The 17,815-nt window shown below is 39.8% G+C and overlaps 1 protein-coding gene across 1 annotated transcript; it reads right to left on the bottom strand.

Annotated features, from left to right (window-relative positions):
* Positions 1-4,623: 4,623 nt before the first annotated feature.
* pde6gb (phosphodiesterase 6G, cGMP-specific, rod, gamma, paralog b) lies at positions 4,624-12,216 on the bottom strand. The gene is made up of 4 exons (XM_072667309.1): positions 12,129-12,216; positions 8,319-8,570; positions 7,271-7,311; positions 4,624-5,751 (listed from the first exon to the last, which is right to left on the bottom strand). Exons 2-4 carry the CDS (start codon positions 8,510-8,512, stop codon positions 5,675-5,677), a joined length of 312 nt encoding a protein of 103 aa, XP_072523410.1. The 5' UTR covers positions 8,513-8,570; positions 12,129-12,216; the 3' UTR covers positions 4,624-5,674.
* Positions 12,217-17,815: the final 5,599 nt, after the last annotated feature.

Raw genomic sequence — 17,815 nt, 5'->3', positions numbered from 1 at the left:
TCTAAATAAACTAAAATGCTTGGGTTCCAAGCATTTTAGGGTATTTTACCTAGAACGGGTGTGTTCCAATAAACATATTTGTGAGGGAGAGAGTACAATGCATGTGCTGCAGTGTGTACTAATATTTCAACTGGGATGATTGCATTACACTATGTCTAGGCCTAGTTGTGTTTTAACTAGAACCCATTGGTTCCTGCTATGCCTACTTGTATTTTAACTAGAACTAGGCATTAGGCCATGCGTTCTAGTTAAAATACAAGTAGGCAGAGTGAAATCAATGGGTTCTAGTTAAAATACAAGTAGGCAGAGTGAAATCAATGGGTTCTAGTTAAAATACAAGTAGGCAGAGTGGAACCCATGGCTCTGCCTACTTGTATTTTAACTAGAACCTATTGGTTCCACTCTGCCTACTTGTATTTTAACTAGAACACACGGGTTCCACTATGCCTACTTGTATTTTAACTAGAACGCATGGGTTCTGCTTTGCCTACTTGTATTTTAACTAGAACACACGGGTTCCACTATGCCTACTTGTATTTTAACTAGAACGCATGGGTTCTGCTTTGCCTACTTGTATTTTAACTAGAACACACGGGTTCCACTATGCCTACTTGTATTTTAACTAGAACCTATTGGTTCCACTCTGCCTACTTGTATTTTAACTAGAACCCATGGGTTCCACTCTGCCTACTTGTATTTTAACTAGAACCCATGGGTTCCACTCTGCTTACTTGTATTTTAACTAGAACCCATGGGTTCCACTCTGCCTACTTGGATTTTAACTAGAACCCATGGGTTCCACTCTGCCTACTTGTATTTTAACTAGAACCCATGGGTTCCACTCTACCTACTTGTATTTTAACTAGAACACACGGGTTCCACTATGCCCACTTGTATTTGAACTAGAACCCATTGGTTCCGCTCTGCCCACTTGTATTTGAACTAGAACCCATGGGTTCCACTCTGCCTACTTGTATTTGAACTAGAACCCATGGGTTCCACTCTGCCTACTTGTATTTTAACTAGAACCCATGGGTTCCGCTCTGCCCACTTGTATTTGAACTAGAACCCATGGGTTCCACTCTGCCCACTTGTATTTGAACTAGAACCCATGGGTTCCACTCTGCCTACTTGGATTTTAACTAGAATGGTTGTGTTCCAATAAACATACTGTCTAAGCAGAATGATTGTCCTGTGATACGTCTACTTGTATTTTAGCTAGAACCCTGGAGTGGTAGTATTGCGAGGGATTATGTCCAGTGGAAACTGTTAAAGAATATAATACCCATATTATTGATTGTAGAGGGATACTTTAAAACAGACAACTCACAAAAACATTAAATGACAAAAAAATATATATGTCTAAATAATACAATATACACCAACCAGCCATAACATTAGTACTAGTGCCAGTCATCCAGACATCACAAAGCCCCTAGTCAAAGTGTCTCAGATTCTTATGCTTGTCCATTTCAACATCACCTTCAAGAACTGACTGTTTGAAGATAATCAGGGGTTTTCACTTCACCTGTCACCTGTCCTAATGTTATGGCTGGTCATGGTGTGCATGTATTACATGTATTTAACTGCAGCAGTTACTGGTAAATATGGTAAGTAACTAACCCTAACCCTAACCCTAACTACATCACTTAATGGGTTGATTCTGTGCTGCTAAACTCTAAAACGTGGTCATGTGCTCTAACGTGCAGACTATTTAGACAGCCTAACTAGTGCATACAGTACAGGGCGCCAGCTCAGAACGGTGGCTGTGTTCTAATATGTGTACTTGTGTTCTGCTAAGACCAATAACCACCTGCTGTGTCTGTTGGAGATACGATCCACCCATAAAAGTGCCAAATATGACTTGTTCAGTTTCCCATGAAGAAGTAAGAAAGCTCATTCTTACGGCGGACCCTGGGTAAGCGGCCTAGCTAGAGCACAAGTGTGCATATCGGAACGCAGCCTGTGAACCTGTCAGTGTGAACGGAGCTACGGTGTACGGAGGGCTTTTCAAAGTTAAAGTCTCTGCGCCTCGCTCACTAATACCTCACATTAACCAACAAATCGCCCCCCCAAAAATGTGTCAAATGAAACATGATAATACAGCATTTCATATCTGATAACTGTTTTATATGAATTTAATAATTTTTATTATTTTAAAATTTTTATTATTACTTTTTCTTTGGATCTCTCTCTCTCTCTCTCTCTCTCTCTCTCTCTCTCTCTCTCTCTCTCTCTCACACACACACACACACACACACATAGTGAACTAGGGGCAGTAAGCACACACACACCCAGAGCGGTGGGCAGCCAACTCCAGTGGCCAGGGAGCAGAGAGGGTGCAGGCCCTTTCCGAAGAGCCCAACAGTGGCAGCTTGCCGAGCCGGGGAATCGAACCCACAACAAATTTCCTTTCATTACTTCTTACTGTCTTTTTGTTGTAAATTACAAATGATTATTTTTATTTTATTTTATTTATTTTCTAACTGAAATGGGTGTTTACAGCTTTAAAAAATGCCAGACACTCTTATCAAGAGAAACAGTCTAGCTGACTTGATGCATTGCTGCTGATTTGGAGCGCAGTGTAGTAATGAAGGTCTCTGTAACCAAAGCACTCTAGATATGAGCATTCGCTGAGTTGTCATTATCCATTAGCATTTTTGCCTAATAACATATACATCTAGATTACTACACTACACTTTAGACAGGACTTCTCCACCCTCACACTACACCTGAATTCACACCCATCCAGTGTCTTTTGTAAATAATGTAACCATTCAGATTATATCAAACCTGTACATTTAAACTGCTTTTCCCAGTGCAGTATTGAACATAGAGAGTGTGTATAGTGTGTATAATGTGTGTATAGTATAAGTGGTGTATAGTATGTATAGTAAATATGTATATATAAACATATTTAAACATCTGGACATAGAATCTTCATTTGAGCAATGTTGAAGGATATTGATGAATATGTGAGGAAAAAAATTGGGACCCCCCCCCCCCCCCACACACACACACACATGTTACACATCAGCTGCAGATGATCACAACAAGGTTAGAGAGGACTCTAGAGGAGCCTGTCTCACCTAAACCTCAGACATTTAGTCTGGTTTGCTCTTGACTGAGGTGAAGTGAGTGGTGAAGATCAGAAGGCCTGATCCAAAGAGCTCTCTGAGGTCTTCAGTAAGAGTCTGGGAAGGGGGTTAAATTTATATTTATTTATTTTTCATGTGACTGTATATCTGTGCTTTATTATAATAAGTCACATCCTAAATCAGGGGCTGAATGATTGTTTGTGGATGGTGAGAATAGGGAGAAAGGCCGGATCTGACTACTTGTACCAGGCTGTACCAGGCTACTCACGCTATATGGATAAAAGTATTGGGACACCTGCTCTTAATTAATCGTTTCTCCTCGTTTCTCCTGCTTTTGTTGGAGTAACTGTCTCTACTGTCTCTACTGCTGTTAGGATTTGATTGCATTCAGTGACAAAAGCATCTGTGAGGTCAGGATGCTGGATGATCACCACCCCACCTCATCCCCAACCCATCCCAAAAGTACTGGATGGTGCACCAACTATCATTCCAGAGAACACAGCAGTTCCACTGCTCCACGCCTTAATGCTGGGGGGGCTTTATAGCCTTCTAGCTCACACCTGGAGTTAGACATGGTGGTGATAGGTTCATATTATCTGCTCCAGAAAGTCCTATTCCATTGGCAGTACGTCTCTACAGGGACTAGGAAGCTGTGTTTGTGTGTGTGTGGGGGGGCAACTTCAAGTAGCTGAATGCATTTATTAGAAGTGGTGTCCACAAACATTTGTCATGTATATTTATGACATGTAGAGGTATTCCTTTAATAAACACACATTTCCTTCTTTTACACTTTTTTTCAAGCTTTATTTTGATCTCATCCTGTAGAGAAGAAACACCTTTACTTCAGTCAGCGGTTACAGCCAGTGCATGGCCATCTCTCCAGCACTGTGGACACGGTAAGCCAAGTGGCCTTTGACCTCAAACACACCAGCAGATGCCGAGAGTGAAACCACTCCCCGACAGTCTTTACATCGTCCAGAAATAGAGGTTTCAGGAGGAAACAGGGTGACGCACATGTGTTCACTCACTGCATACAGCTCAGACTCGCAGTGAGGGTACGAGAAGGAGCTTAGCGGAGGGCAGCGGTGCATAACTATCCGTACCAGAAGAAAAGGGAGGAATAGGAAACCCATTCTAGATGTGGCTACAGACAGAGAGAGTACATAGTCAAGATGATGTGCATGCAACAAACACACACGGTAAGACAAACACACACCCAGCACGATGCCCGCATGGTATGGATGAAGTAAAGGAGCTAGACACTGGCTTGGAAAAGTAAAGACCTCTAGATGGAGCTTCTGATAAATATACAATCAAATAAAACGTAAAAAGAGACATGCAAAGGTAATTCATATGAGCATAGAGTACAGAGAATAGAATAGAACTACAGGTGGACATGAACAGAGTAAGAGTGTTGAGGAGGAAAGATGAGGAATAGCTACGTAACCATTTAAGCATGCAGGTAAACGAGACACAAGACAAGACAGTCTAGTTTTCACTGTTTCCCAATCACAGCCACCCCGAGACCCTCTCTAAACAAACTCAGGAAAACAGAGGCTTTAGGTTTAATAGTGCAGCATACACAATAGTGTGTCCTGGAGTGCATCTTGGGGTCTACGTCTCTTTTTTAGTGTCCGATTACATTTGGCCATCCTAACAGAAAATAAAGAGGGGTGTTTTAATGTTTGCTTGTTTTAGAGGGAGCAGCCTAAATGCAAGAGCCGCCGAGAAAGTGACCGAAGAAAGATTTGAAGAGTCCTTTGTACTTCAGGAATGAGGTTTGAATCCCTGAGCGTATCCCTAGAAAGCTCACTCACAGTAACGCTAGTAGTAAAGGATGGAGAAGAATGAGGAGAGGCGAGAGCCTGGTTAGATAGTGAGGGAATCAGGATTTTAATAATGGGTACATTGTGTTTTTAGGGGGGCGATCAATTAGGATTATTAGGAGGTCTTAATGAGTTTTTGCTCAATTGCTTTCAGAGCCGGGCAGCAGGCGTCCCACCTCTACAGGACTGCGATCTTTTCTTTTTTGAAATTCTCGGCAAGGGTGGACGAGCCTCCGAGATGGTGGCAGAGGGGCCGAGGCACGTGAAATGAGAAGCCGAGCATTTCACGGGCGTGTCACTTGTACTCACTCTGAGGCTGTCTTGCTTGCGTAGGTTTCAAGTTCAGTTCCGAAAGAAAAGAGGGAAAGAGAGAGAAAGAAGAAACAGGACAGAGAGTTGGGGGGGTGGGGGAGGGTCAAGACGGGACGTTTTGCCCTTGCCTCTCTAAAATGACGGAGCATGATCTGTCTGGACAGTGAGGCCTACGGTACGAGCAGAGAGAGAGTGTTTGTACTTTGGCTGCAGGAAAAGAAAGAAACCAGAAGGGGCAGATAGTCAACTGGGTCTTTTTTTTTTTAAACCATTTTTTGTACATTTTTCCATTTTTGTAAATGTTGCTGTTTCGAGTGTGTTGTGTGATAAGGTGAACGTTTGAGTGGTCCCACTGGAGCCCATGGCCAGGGTGGAGGCAGTCGGTTTGGAGGGGAGGTCTAAACAGTACAGAGGATGATGAGGAGGTGGAAGGAGAGCTCAGATGATACCATACTGAGCCAGCTCGTGCAGCTCCAGGTGGTTGAAGGCCTCCCAAGGGCAGATGACAGTGATGTCTGCAAGGTAAACACATAGCAGTGTGAATTCACACGAAGCGTCCACCTCACATAAACTAGCAAACAGGTTGTTTTCCATGGAGAGTTTAGACGAGCATGACCCCAGATCGTCCCATGAGGACGTTTAGTTCACCTCATCTCCAACAGGGTCAAATTAATAGAGAAAAACAAACGTTTCTGTACTTTTGAAGTGGGTTAATGTACTTTAGAGTATTATAGAGCATTTTTATTGGTCCATTCATTTTCAATTATAAAGGGCAGCTGCTGTACTCAAATAATGTAGTGAAAATAAATGTGTGTGTTTACCAGCAAATACATCGTTATACTACATCATTAGATCATTCTTTCACGTCTCACAATAGTAATACTTTATAGTGGTGCTATATAGTACAGGTTTTAAAAGGTATGGTACAGATTTCCATCAAACTATTTAATCATAAGCTCTCCTGATTTAGTTTGGAACCATTCATTAATTAATCTTATAGAACCCTTGAAGAACCACTTTTGAAGATTTATGGTTATATGGTTTAAAACTTACTAAACATTTTTCTTACAGTCAAATGTTTACCTTTAATTATGAAGGTATACTATGTTGCTCCCTGCTATAGAATAACCTCTATTGGTTGAACCTTGAATGGTTTCGATCACAGCAAAGAACCATTTCCACAAATTTCATTTAGAACCATCAATTTTCCTGTAGAACCCTTGAAGAACCCATTTTTAAAAAGTTTATGGTTATCCTGTATATAACTTTTTTATCTTTCTTTAAAAATTTAATTTTTTAATACATTTAATAATTTTTTCCCATTACAGTCAAATGTGTGCCTTTAATGAGTTCTGAAGGTATACTACATTACTCCCTGCTTTAGAAGAACCTCCTTTGGTTCCCTCAAGAGCTTTTAAAGCAAATGGTTTCAATCACAGCAAAGAACCATTTTCCAAAAATTCACCTCATTTCATTTAGAACCATTAAATTCTTCAAAGGAACCTTTGAAGAACCTATTTTAAAGTTTTATGCTTTTATGTATAACTCACTTAATTCTTATTTTCCTTTAAAATGATATATACAGTATGTCATTTTTTAAAACATATGTTTGTACGCTTCACACCTTCTACCTTTAGTCTTTATTTGTATACTGCTTTATCTTTGTGGCCTCCATCCCACCTCAAAACACTGCACATTGGTCCCTTGAGACCAAAGTCTGGGTGGTCTCGGTTTAGGCTTGGACGAAATGGCACAGCTGATGGGCACACTCGTGCTGAACAGCCTTTTTCATTTCTACCCAGCCTCGTGCTGGTTTGCTTAAGCAGCTTGCAGGGAGAATTGCTCTCAAGCCTGTTTAATCTCACTGATACCGTTTATGACGAGTCATGGCCAATGCGAAGCGCTCGTCTAGCATAACCTGTAATACGTGCCCAAGGGCAGCTAAGAATAAACGGCGGATGACGTTGATTGAGATGATACTCAACCACACGTGAGAAGGCGATGAGGGGGAAAAAAGAGAAAGATCACACTCACCAGTGCCTAAACCTTCCATTCCAGGGATATCGTCTCCAAAGCTGATGGGGCAAGCGGAAGAACAGATCAGGAGATGAGTCTAAATATACTGTATGACTGTGTGCTCTGATGACTTACTTCATTACTTAACCCCAGACACTTTATAGACGGGCTTTTAGGCCCAACAGCTTCTCAACAACCTACTACACATCTCCATAAGAGTCTTGATGACTTTTAAGTTATGAAAAGTGAGTGTAAACTCTTAAAAATAAGGGGATTCAAAGGGTGATGCCATTAAAGAACCATTATTGGTTCCATAAAGATCCATTTTTGTAAAAAGGGAGTATGCCTGAAGAACCCTTTAAGGGTTTAAAGGTTTAAAGTTAATGTAAAGGTTATTGACCAATTCAGAGGTTCTTCAAAATCACAGCTCCTTTACAAAAAAGGTTCTTCTATGGTATCACTCAAAGAACCCATTGTAGCACCTTTATTTTCAAGAGTGCAATGGAAAACATATTTAAGGTACACCATAATAACCTCTAAGGGGAAACTAGCATTGTTTGTACCTTAGACCCCCCAAAAATGCACCTGAGCTGTTTCCAGAGAGTCTAGAACAAGGGTTCTTAGCCCTAGGCTCATGGAGTACCACAGCCCTGCATTTTGTAGTGTTTCCATGCTCTGACAGACCCGGTTCACCCCAGAAAAGGCTTGTTCATTAGTTCATCAGTTGCACAGAGTAGTAGACATGACTAGTGGACTAAGAACCACTATTTCTACATGTGGTCCTTACGTGTCCAATTCGTGCCTTAAATAAGTTCTACAGGTCCACTGCTTTGCTTCCGTCTAGAGAAGAACCTTCTTAAGGTTCCCACAAGAACTTTTGAATTGAATGGTTCTTTAAAAAGTGGGTGGATCTTCCATGACACCAATCAATGAAACCACTCAATGGAAAGATCACTCAAGTGGTTCTTCCTCGACATCGCTCTGAAGAGCCTTTTTGGCACCCTTATAAGCACTTATTTCCAGCAGTGCTTGTTTGTATGTGGAACTCGTGGGCTGTCACACTCACCCCTGGACACCCTTTTTAGGCGGCTTGCTCTTGAACTGGCGAGTCTGCCTCTGCTTGAACTTGGGTGGGCCTTTGCGTGGTGTGGCTGGTCCACCCGACACACGGGTGGCTGACTTGACGTCTGACTTCGGTTGCTCGACATTCAGAGCTGCCGCTGGTATTGGGGGTGGTATGTGTTCAGTGTCACCGGTCATTTTTGATGGCTGGTTGGGTTCAAGCCCTTTGTGTGTTCTCTCTCCCTAATGTGGATATCTGGTCAGGACAGAGAGAGAGTCCATTGAGATAAATTGTGACTAGCAGACACAAAACCATGGAAATCGACATTGTCTGTTTTATCAGCCTTTTTGGACTATTTCTATTGGTCCACTAGTCCAAAATTGCAAAACAAGGTAATATTAGAGGCTTATGCAAAAGTTTGGACACCCCAGCTCAAATTACATTTGTGTTGTTTGTGTTCTAAATGTAGGTAAGTGAATAGATCCTGTATAGAGATGCACTTTTAGGCATTTTACAGTATATGTACTGTTTAACACATTGGGAAAAATGAAATATCTATAAATATGGCGTTTGCAAAAGTAATGGCACATAGAATATATGTTGTTTTATTAATTTTTTAATATGTTAAATTTAGAAAATAAATAGAGATTGTGTTTTAAAATTTTCAGAAAATGTTTATATTCAATATTATTTATTTTAGAGAATTTATTAACTTATTTTCACTTTGAAAATCAAAATTATGTGTAATTTAACCAGGGACGCCCAAAATCTTTGCATAAGACTGTACATATAAAACCATATATTATACTCTTTTATTGTAGATAAATGTGCCAAAAAGGATTCTTTACAAAAATACACTTTTAGTTCCCGGAAGAACCTTTTAGTGGATGTTTTTTCCTAATGTGTGAACCTGTTTGATGTTTAAAGAACCTCACCATTATAATAAAGTCCTAAGAAGAATCCCTACATTTGGTTAAATCTATTAAATCCTTTGACATGTCCTTCACATTTACACGCCTCATTAAAAAAATGTGGTACCTTTGCAGCAGCTCTTCTTTAAAAGAGTGTACTCATAACAAACTTGCCAGTCATTGCCACAACTGAACATTAGGCAAAGTGAATGAGTTTTCAGAGCCATGCTAAACTAAAATTTCCCCCCATACACACACTGAGTGTGTATTACCCCGCCCTCACACACGCAGTAAGCCGTCTCATCCTCTCCCATTTCTCCATCACCTCAGAACAGTGGACCCGCACCTGTAATCCTCTTATTGATGAGCAACACACAGATCTATAGTCATGTTGAAGTGGAGGTGCAGGGCTGCTGCGGACTCTGCCTGAGATCCTGTGGGGGAGCTCAACACAGGAGTGCTGCCAGGGGTGACCCAATTTGTGTAATCCAGGGCTCAAGTTAATAAGTGCACCCGTATCCCAGTGCTAGCAATAGGGACCCGGGGTAATCTCATTAGCGAAAGGACAACAGTGAACATGCTGAGCTCACAGAAAATATCTGAGTAAAAAAAAACGTCCTTAGGTGAGCTGCTTCAATGACAAACACCCAGACGAAATCTGATATGGCTTAATATGTGATACAGTGCACTGCGAAAGATATTTGTGATATTATTTTGGGGTTGGCATTAATTTGCTCTGCTGGGATTAATTTTAGAATTAATTGTTTGTTGTATGGAAAAAAACACAAATAATCCATGGGTTATTTAAGGCCTAATACAAGGCCTAGGCTTTAGTAACTGTTTATACATAGTTGAATTTTACTCTTTTCTAGTTCTTCTGAACATGAAATCATGCATAAATCAAAGCAATTTGTCACTGCCATGCAAAATCCTTATATCTCTATCATTACAGTTTTGCACTTTTTGACACATTCTGAGTTAAATAAAGTTATTATTTTATTTGAGACAATTTTTAATGATAAATGGACCAATAGAAATTCCCCAAAATGACTTGGAATAGCAAAAATTTGTTAAGTTGTCATTTTGGAGATATATTCATTCCACTATTCTCAAAAAAAACGTAGTTTAGTGAGTTTTAGCCCGGCCTGGGGGTACCATATCGCTCTTTACCCATTAAAGTTTCCACAGGTTTCAATGTTGCAATATCTGAAAGGCGTTTATTGGATTAAATAAAATATCTCCACATTTTCCAGTTTTCCAGGTAAGTGTGTTCTTCTCTCAATGTCCATCCTCATCTGTTCTTCAGTGTCACATGCCTTTTATCCACCTGGACCAGGTTCTCACAGTTAAGGCCTCAGCACAACCCAAACTCTTCAATCTGCTTAACTCCCATCATCCAAAGCGTCTTCACAGAATGTGTTTGCCTTCATAGCTGCCACATGGAATCGCAGACCTTCATGACTCACAGCTCCATTTCTAATGATCCCATTTTCCACAAAGGTCTAGACCTTTACTTTAGACCTTTACTTACTCCCTTTCTCAGAATGATCAATGGTGAATTTTTGAGCTACTCATAGCCATTCTCCAGTTAGTTCACTATGTACTGAACACAACATGATGAATAGTGAAGGAGTTGATGAGTGAACCATTCTGTTATACTCTGCATTCCCTATTCCACAAGTTCCAGAATTCTACTTTCATAGAGCTTATTATTCCATATTCCATAGTTCTAGAATTCTGCTTATTATTTCATATTTCATAGTTCTAGAATCTTGCTTATTATTCCATATGTCATAGAGTTCTAGAATCCTGCTTATTATTCCATATTCCATTGTCTTAGAATTCTGCTTATTATTCCATATTCCATAGTTCTAGAATCCTACATATTATTCCATGTCATAGAGATGTCTTATTATTCCATATTCTATTGTCTTAGAATTATGCTTATTATTCCATATTTCATAGTTCTACAATCCTACATATTATTCCATGTCATAGAGATGTCTTATTATTCCATATTCTATTGTCTTAGAATCATGCTTATTATTCCATATGTCATAGAAATCTAGAATCCTACATATTATTCCATATTTCATAGTTCTACAATCCTGCTTATTATTCCATTTCATAGAGTTATAGAATCCTACATATTATTCCATATTTCATAGTTCTACAATCTTGCTTATTATTCCATGTCATAGAGTTATAGAATCCTACATATTATTCCATATTTCATAGTTCTACAATCTTGCTTATTATTCCATGTCATAGAGTTATAGAATCCTACATATTATTCCATATTTCATAGTTCTGCAATCTTGCTTATTATTCCATGTCATAGAGTTATAGAATCCTACATATTATTCCATATTTCATAGTTCTACAATCTTGCTTATTATTCCATGTCATAAAGTTATAGAATCCTACATATTATTCCATATTTCATAGTTCTACAATCTTGCTTATTATTCCATGTCATAAAGTTATAGAATCCTACATATTATTCCATATTTCATAGTTCTACAATCTTGCTTATTATTCCATGTCATAGAGTTATAGAATCCTACATATTATTCCATATTTCATAGTTCTGCAATCTTGCTTATTATTCCATGTCATAGAGTTATAGAATCCTACATATTATTCCATATTTCATAGTTCTACAATCCTGCTTATTATTCCATATGTCATAGAGTATTAGACTCTTACTTACTATTCCATAGAATTCTAGAACTTGGGTTTATGACTCCATATTCCATAGTTTTCTTGAATTCTACTTATTAATCCATATCACATTGATTTCTACAAACCTGCCTTATTATCATCCAAATCCATATCAGGTTATAGAATCCTAGTCATTATTCAGTATTGCAATCCCAGATGTTGATGGAGTTCTACTCACCGCTCCAGCTGATTGATGGCTAGATGGCTTCGTGTGGGCGCAACCCCTGTTTTCGGTCTCTCTGATGGGTGGAGGGTTAGGTGTCTACGCTGGGCTTGCTCTGGGAGAGGCACTGGCGCTGATGGAACTTTTATATCCTCTGACCCCTCGGCAGATTAGGAAAGGGACACCTCCCACATCTGATCATGTGTCAGCGTGGCGGAAGGACATGTGTGTGTTTGCGTGTATTTGTGTATGTTTTTGGAACAAATATGGATTTCACTGGTGTGAAATATGGGCAGTTTTAACCCTTTAACCCAGTCTCCTCTTTGTTACGTGAACACAGACACATAAACACACTTCAACACTTTTTGGTTATTAATGATACACGTCAATTGGAGATGCATGATATGAGCAGAATCTACATATAATGCATCATATAATACATATAATAAGTCACATGTTTAATTAAAGGTATATGAGCATGACTCCTGCATATTCTCCTGCATACGCATGGCTGAGCCATAGTGCCAATAACGATACTGTTAAAGCAGCACTGTGCAGACACTGTACAGACATTAGTCCTACAATATCATTAAATATTAAGACAAAGGAGTATTTCTTAATGATTGTACATGTTGAATTTGACTCTAAGGGCAGTCTGTGATCTGGTTGAGGCCTGTCGTTTCTGCAGTAGCTGTGTTGAACATGGAGGTTAGCTAAGCAGCTATTCCAATAGCAGTAGTGGCAGTGAAACATGAAAGCTCAATAAAAATAAGGACTGCACAATATATATCTTTTCGGCATCCTCACAGCACATGCAACATCACATAAATTAAATAAAAAAAATAAAATTCATGCCTAATGTCATTCATTTTAACTTCAGTCTTGGAAACACAGAGTTTATTATTAATATCATGACAAGTTGGATCATTCAATTCTGGTAAAATCTGGTAAAAATTCCTGTATTTTGTAAGTTCACAATAAATATTGCAGAAATTTTTTTTATGTAATGTCTTTTTTTTCTAGTAGTATGCAGCCCTAACACAAAATTCTGCATATGACTCTTGTACATTGTGTCTTTTTTGTTTACCATTTGATTTGTGTGGTATCTACAGTGCTCTACGGCATTAAACTTTCAGTTTCACAATTTACAACACTTTTTACACAGCATCCCTCATTTCAGGGCACCATAATGTCTGGGACAAAGCAATCATAGGTACATTAAAGCACTTTATTGACTATCTCTTGCATACAATGGCAGCCCAAAGTCTGCTTTGCCAAGCCTCAAATGCAACCATTTTCTGCTCTTGCTTGTCTCGGGCCTTGTTTCCTTCAGTTTTCTCTTCAACATATGGAGCACATGCTCAACTAAATTTAAGTGACTGAAACAAGAGACTGGCATGAACTCATTTACTGGAACTTGAGCAGATGTACCCCTCAGAATGAATTGTGCAACTGCTTTTAGCAGTTACATAATCAGTGTAGATAAATGCATCTGTACATGTGGCAGCTCCACCACCATGTTTTACAGATGAGATGGAATGTTTTGGATCGTAGGCAGTCCACACTTTGCTCTTGCCATCACTCTGGTACAGGTTACTGGACTGATGAACCCAAAATAGAACTGTTTAGCTGCAAAGAGCAAAAAAGGTGCAGAATTTCCTGAAAAGAACATCTTTCCAACTGTTAATCATGGGGATGTGTTGCAGCCAGTGGCACTACTTCACTGGTAGAGAAAAGAATGGATTAAAGACCAGGAAATTCTGAAAGCAAACATCACAGTTGAAAATGGGAAAACTCTGTGTCCTCAAAAAACAACAATAGACCAGCTCAGTTGGCAAAACGTAACCAGGGATGCCCAAACTTTTGCATGCCACGGTATATGTAATATTAAGCTTTCTAGAATTTCTTGGATTGTTCTACTTGAGATTAGACTTGCATTGCTAGGATAAGCCAATCAAAGGATATTGGATGAAACAGCAGAAACGTCCAGACACACACTAGCTTAGACCCCCTGTAGATCAGGAAACTTCCATGTCTGTTGTTCTGTGGCATTCTGTGGCCGGTTACATAACAGCCCCATCTGTCGAGATGTGTAGCATTAACCTGCAGAGCCAAACACATACCCCTCAGTCCTGAGTATCTTGGAAGACAGGCGGCCATCCAGACAGCAGTAATCCAGTTCTATGCACTGCTCAACATACAGTATGACTCACTTCACTGGTACAAATGCATGCATGTACACAAACATACACATATATACAAGCAATGGTTCTTTACATTTAAGACAGTGGAAAAGCAATTACCACTCCACCAGGCTCTGGATTAATGGAGTCATTTAATTATATCAGTAGATGGGGGTTTTTATTAATTAGTATTTATGATGATGATGATGATGATGAAGATGATGACTATTATTATTATTATTATTATTATTATTATTATTATTGCTATTATTATTATAGGGTAAATAATTATTTTGCTTCAGTGAGTTATCTATACATCTGCATTCCTTCACTCCTGACCAAAGACCCTGTTGTTAACTGATGTTACTCAGTGTGAATCAGTCTAATTTGGGACTAAAAGAAATATTGTGATATGAAGGCAATACATTAAATCCACAAAAAGGAAAATTCTCAGAATGTGTTCTCACCAGTCCAGAAGAGAAAATGCAGATATCACACTCTATAGAAATGGTAGATGTATTAGTTGTCTCAGACAATCTGCATTTCCTAATGTGGGACAGTACTGTTAAAAATGTGAGACACCCCTTCTAATGAATGCATTCAGTTACTTTACGTTGCACCCATTGCTGACACAGCTGGTCTAATCCCTGTGGAAAAGCACTGCCAATAGAATAGAACTCCCTGGAGCAGATTAACATGAACCTGTTGGCACCATGTCTAATGCCATGTGTGGGCTAGATGGGTATTGAGCTGTGGAGCAGTGGGGCTGTATTCTCTGTAATTTACATTTATATTTATAGCATTTAGCTGACACTCTTATCCAGAGCGACTTACAAGGTTACTCATATTACAGAGGCGGGCCAATGTAGTGTTGGGAGTCTTGCCCAGAGACTCTTATTGGTGTAGCGCAGCATAGTCACCCAGACTGGGAATTAAACCCCAGTCTCCAACTTGGTGTGGTACCTCACTGGCAGGTAGAGGTGTTATCTGTTGCCACTGTACTTGTGTAATTATGGATGGTGCTCCATCTAATACTTCTGGGATGAGTTGGCAGGTTGGGGATGAGGTGGGATGGTGTTGATCCATCATCCTGACCTCACTACCACTCTTGTCACTGCGTGCAATCAAATCCTCAAAGCAAAGCTCTAAAATCTAGTAGAAAGTCTTCTTCCCTGGACAGTAGAAACAATTACTTCAACAAAAGCAGGTTAAATTTGATTTCAGAAAAAAAACAATAAATGAGCAGGTGTCCCAAAACTTTTGTCCATATAGTACATATAGTACTTCAGGACCAGGGCTGGGAGCCTCTGGCTTACAGGTGCCAAATAATGCATATAGCGAGTATTTAAGTGATTTATTGATGTATAAATAGTAAGTATGTGACTTCGGTCGATGCAACAAATGTCCTAATACAGTTTTACACGCCCATTTACAACCCTGTTATTTTGTCTTAAAAAAGAAACATGCTTAGCTTAGCATAGCCTAGCCTAGTCTAGCCTGGCCTGGTTTAGCACTGTAAACAAGGACAAATAAAAACAAAAATATTTTCTGTAATTATTCCTGAGTCTTATTGAAATTGTCTTGCTGTCCTCTCTGAGTCCCATTGCAGTGGTGTGCGGTTAGCTAGCTGAAGACATTGAACCCATTCGGCCTGTCTCCCTTCTTTGGACAGCCTAGTATTGACTTTAGGATGTTTAGCTGCTCTTCCAGCTGCCGGCGCATTTCCACTGGCTTTCTACAAGCCACAACCCTTCTTTTTGCAGTTGCACATGGCTGTCTCAGGCTCCCTGGCTGGGTGTAGCATCTAGCTAGCTTCATTGGCTTCCTCCCAATTAAGTGGTGCTTTACCCACTTTCATATTTTCTCGAAGTAGCTGTTGCATTTAATCTCTAGCCAGCTGGAGGGATGCCTGTATGCAAATGTTGGGGCTGTAAGTAAAACGACCCTGTTTTCGGAATTGGCCTGTTTTACAGCTGTTTTCCGTACATGGGTTTTGCATTTAAAAGAGGACACAGCAGTGTTTGAGGTTCACAGTTTAGTTGCATCTAAGCTCAGAGGTATCCTAGTCTATACCAACTAGCTAAGGGTGTTTTCGGAGTAAACAGTGAAGCACTTTGTAAGTCGCTCTGGATAAGAGCCTCTGCCACAACTGTAAATGTTCACAGTTCATCACATTCATGTACCTAATTTTCATTATTCAACTAAACACGTTTTTTCAATTTTATGACCTTTAAGTTATAGAGAAGCAAACTCAGAGAAACTCAGATTCTGTGAAAGTGGAGGACCTGGACCTGGTCCTGGTGAACCACTGCCCTGCATGCTGTAGTGATTTATTACTCAATGTTAATACTCAATGTCATTAGTTGGATCACTTCAGAGCAGGGAACACTCTAAACTGTGCACTCCAGGACCTGGATTGAGAACCAATGGTCTATGAGATCATGTGTTCCACTGTACCTGCTGTCCACATGAGTCTGTACCCTCACAATGTATTGCGTCACTGACCATAGGGCACTCAGCTCATTCCTAATCCCTGAAAGCAGCTGGATCACAGCCCTGCTTTCTGGCTGTGGCTCGACCCAGCCCGGCACATCCAGGCCTGGTCTGCTGACTCAGAGAACACGGATCAGCGCTGCGCTGTCGTCACAGGAACTGCTCATGCCACTCATTGCCATGTCAACAAACAATCCATGCTTCCCTTTAAGGGTTAGGTAGTAAACATAGGTAGTAAATACATATATTTACAGTTACAATACAAATATGTCATACTAGAATATTATGACCACCTACCAGATAGTGGGAATAGCCACCCTTGGCTCGGATGACACTTGCGGGACATCATGATATGGCTTGTATTGGATGATGGAAGGTGTTCATTATAGAGGTTAGCTGGTCCACTGTGGTATGTTGATTGCTCTGTATCACTCACAGAAGTCATCACGCCCCTCTGGCATCAATGGCCTGTGGAGGGAAAACGACGACACAAGCCAGTGTTACAGAGCAATCGGCCGCAGTGGACCAGCTAACCTCTATAATGAACACCTTCCATCATCTAATACAGGCCATGGCATGATGTCTGACTGTGTATATCTCTGCTGTCCTGTTTTTCACTTTCTGACATAATGTGAATCTGGCAGTTGTTCTATACATTGTATCAAAATTTCATGACGAATAGACCAATAGAAATGCTCCAAAATGACCTGGAATAAAATCGCTTTCATTTTCCAGGTCATTTTCTACTGAAGGTCAAGAAAGGTTTTTGTCTTCTCCTGTATGTTTCAATTTTCAGAGATATGAGGTCGTTTGTGTAACAGTAAAAATCATATATTGTTTAATATCTGTTAATATGTGTCGATATTTGACTGAAATATATGTCCCATGTTTGCAAATGGCCAATTTATTGTATATAATTTTAATATGTGTTAAAAATATATTGAACATATTCAATGATAGCAGACACATGCAGATAAATTATTTAATAATATTTGTGCTCCCATGTGTTCCCAGACACTGAGTAAG

The sequence above is a fragment of the Salminus brasiliensis genome, chromosome 22 (assembly GCF_030463535.1).
Source record: "Salminus brasiliensis chromosome 22, fSalBra1.hap2, whole genome shotgun sequence".
Lineage (NCBI taxonomy): Eukaryota > Metazoa > Chordata > Actinopteri > Characiformes > Bryconidae > Salminus > Salminus brasiliensis.
The sequence above is the reverse complement of the archived record's forward strand: the minus strand, read 5'-3'. Positions and strand labels throughout refer to the sequence as shown.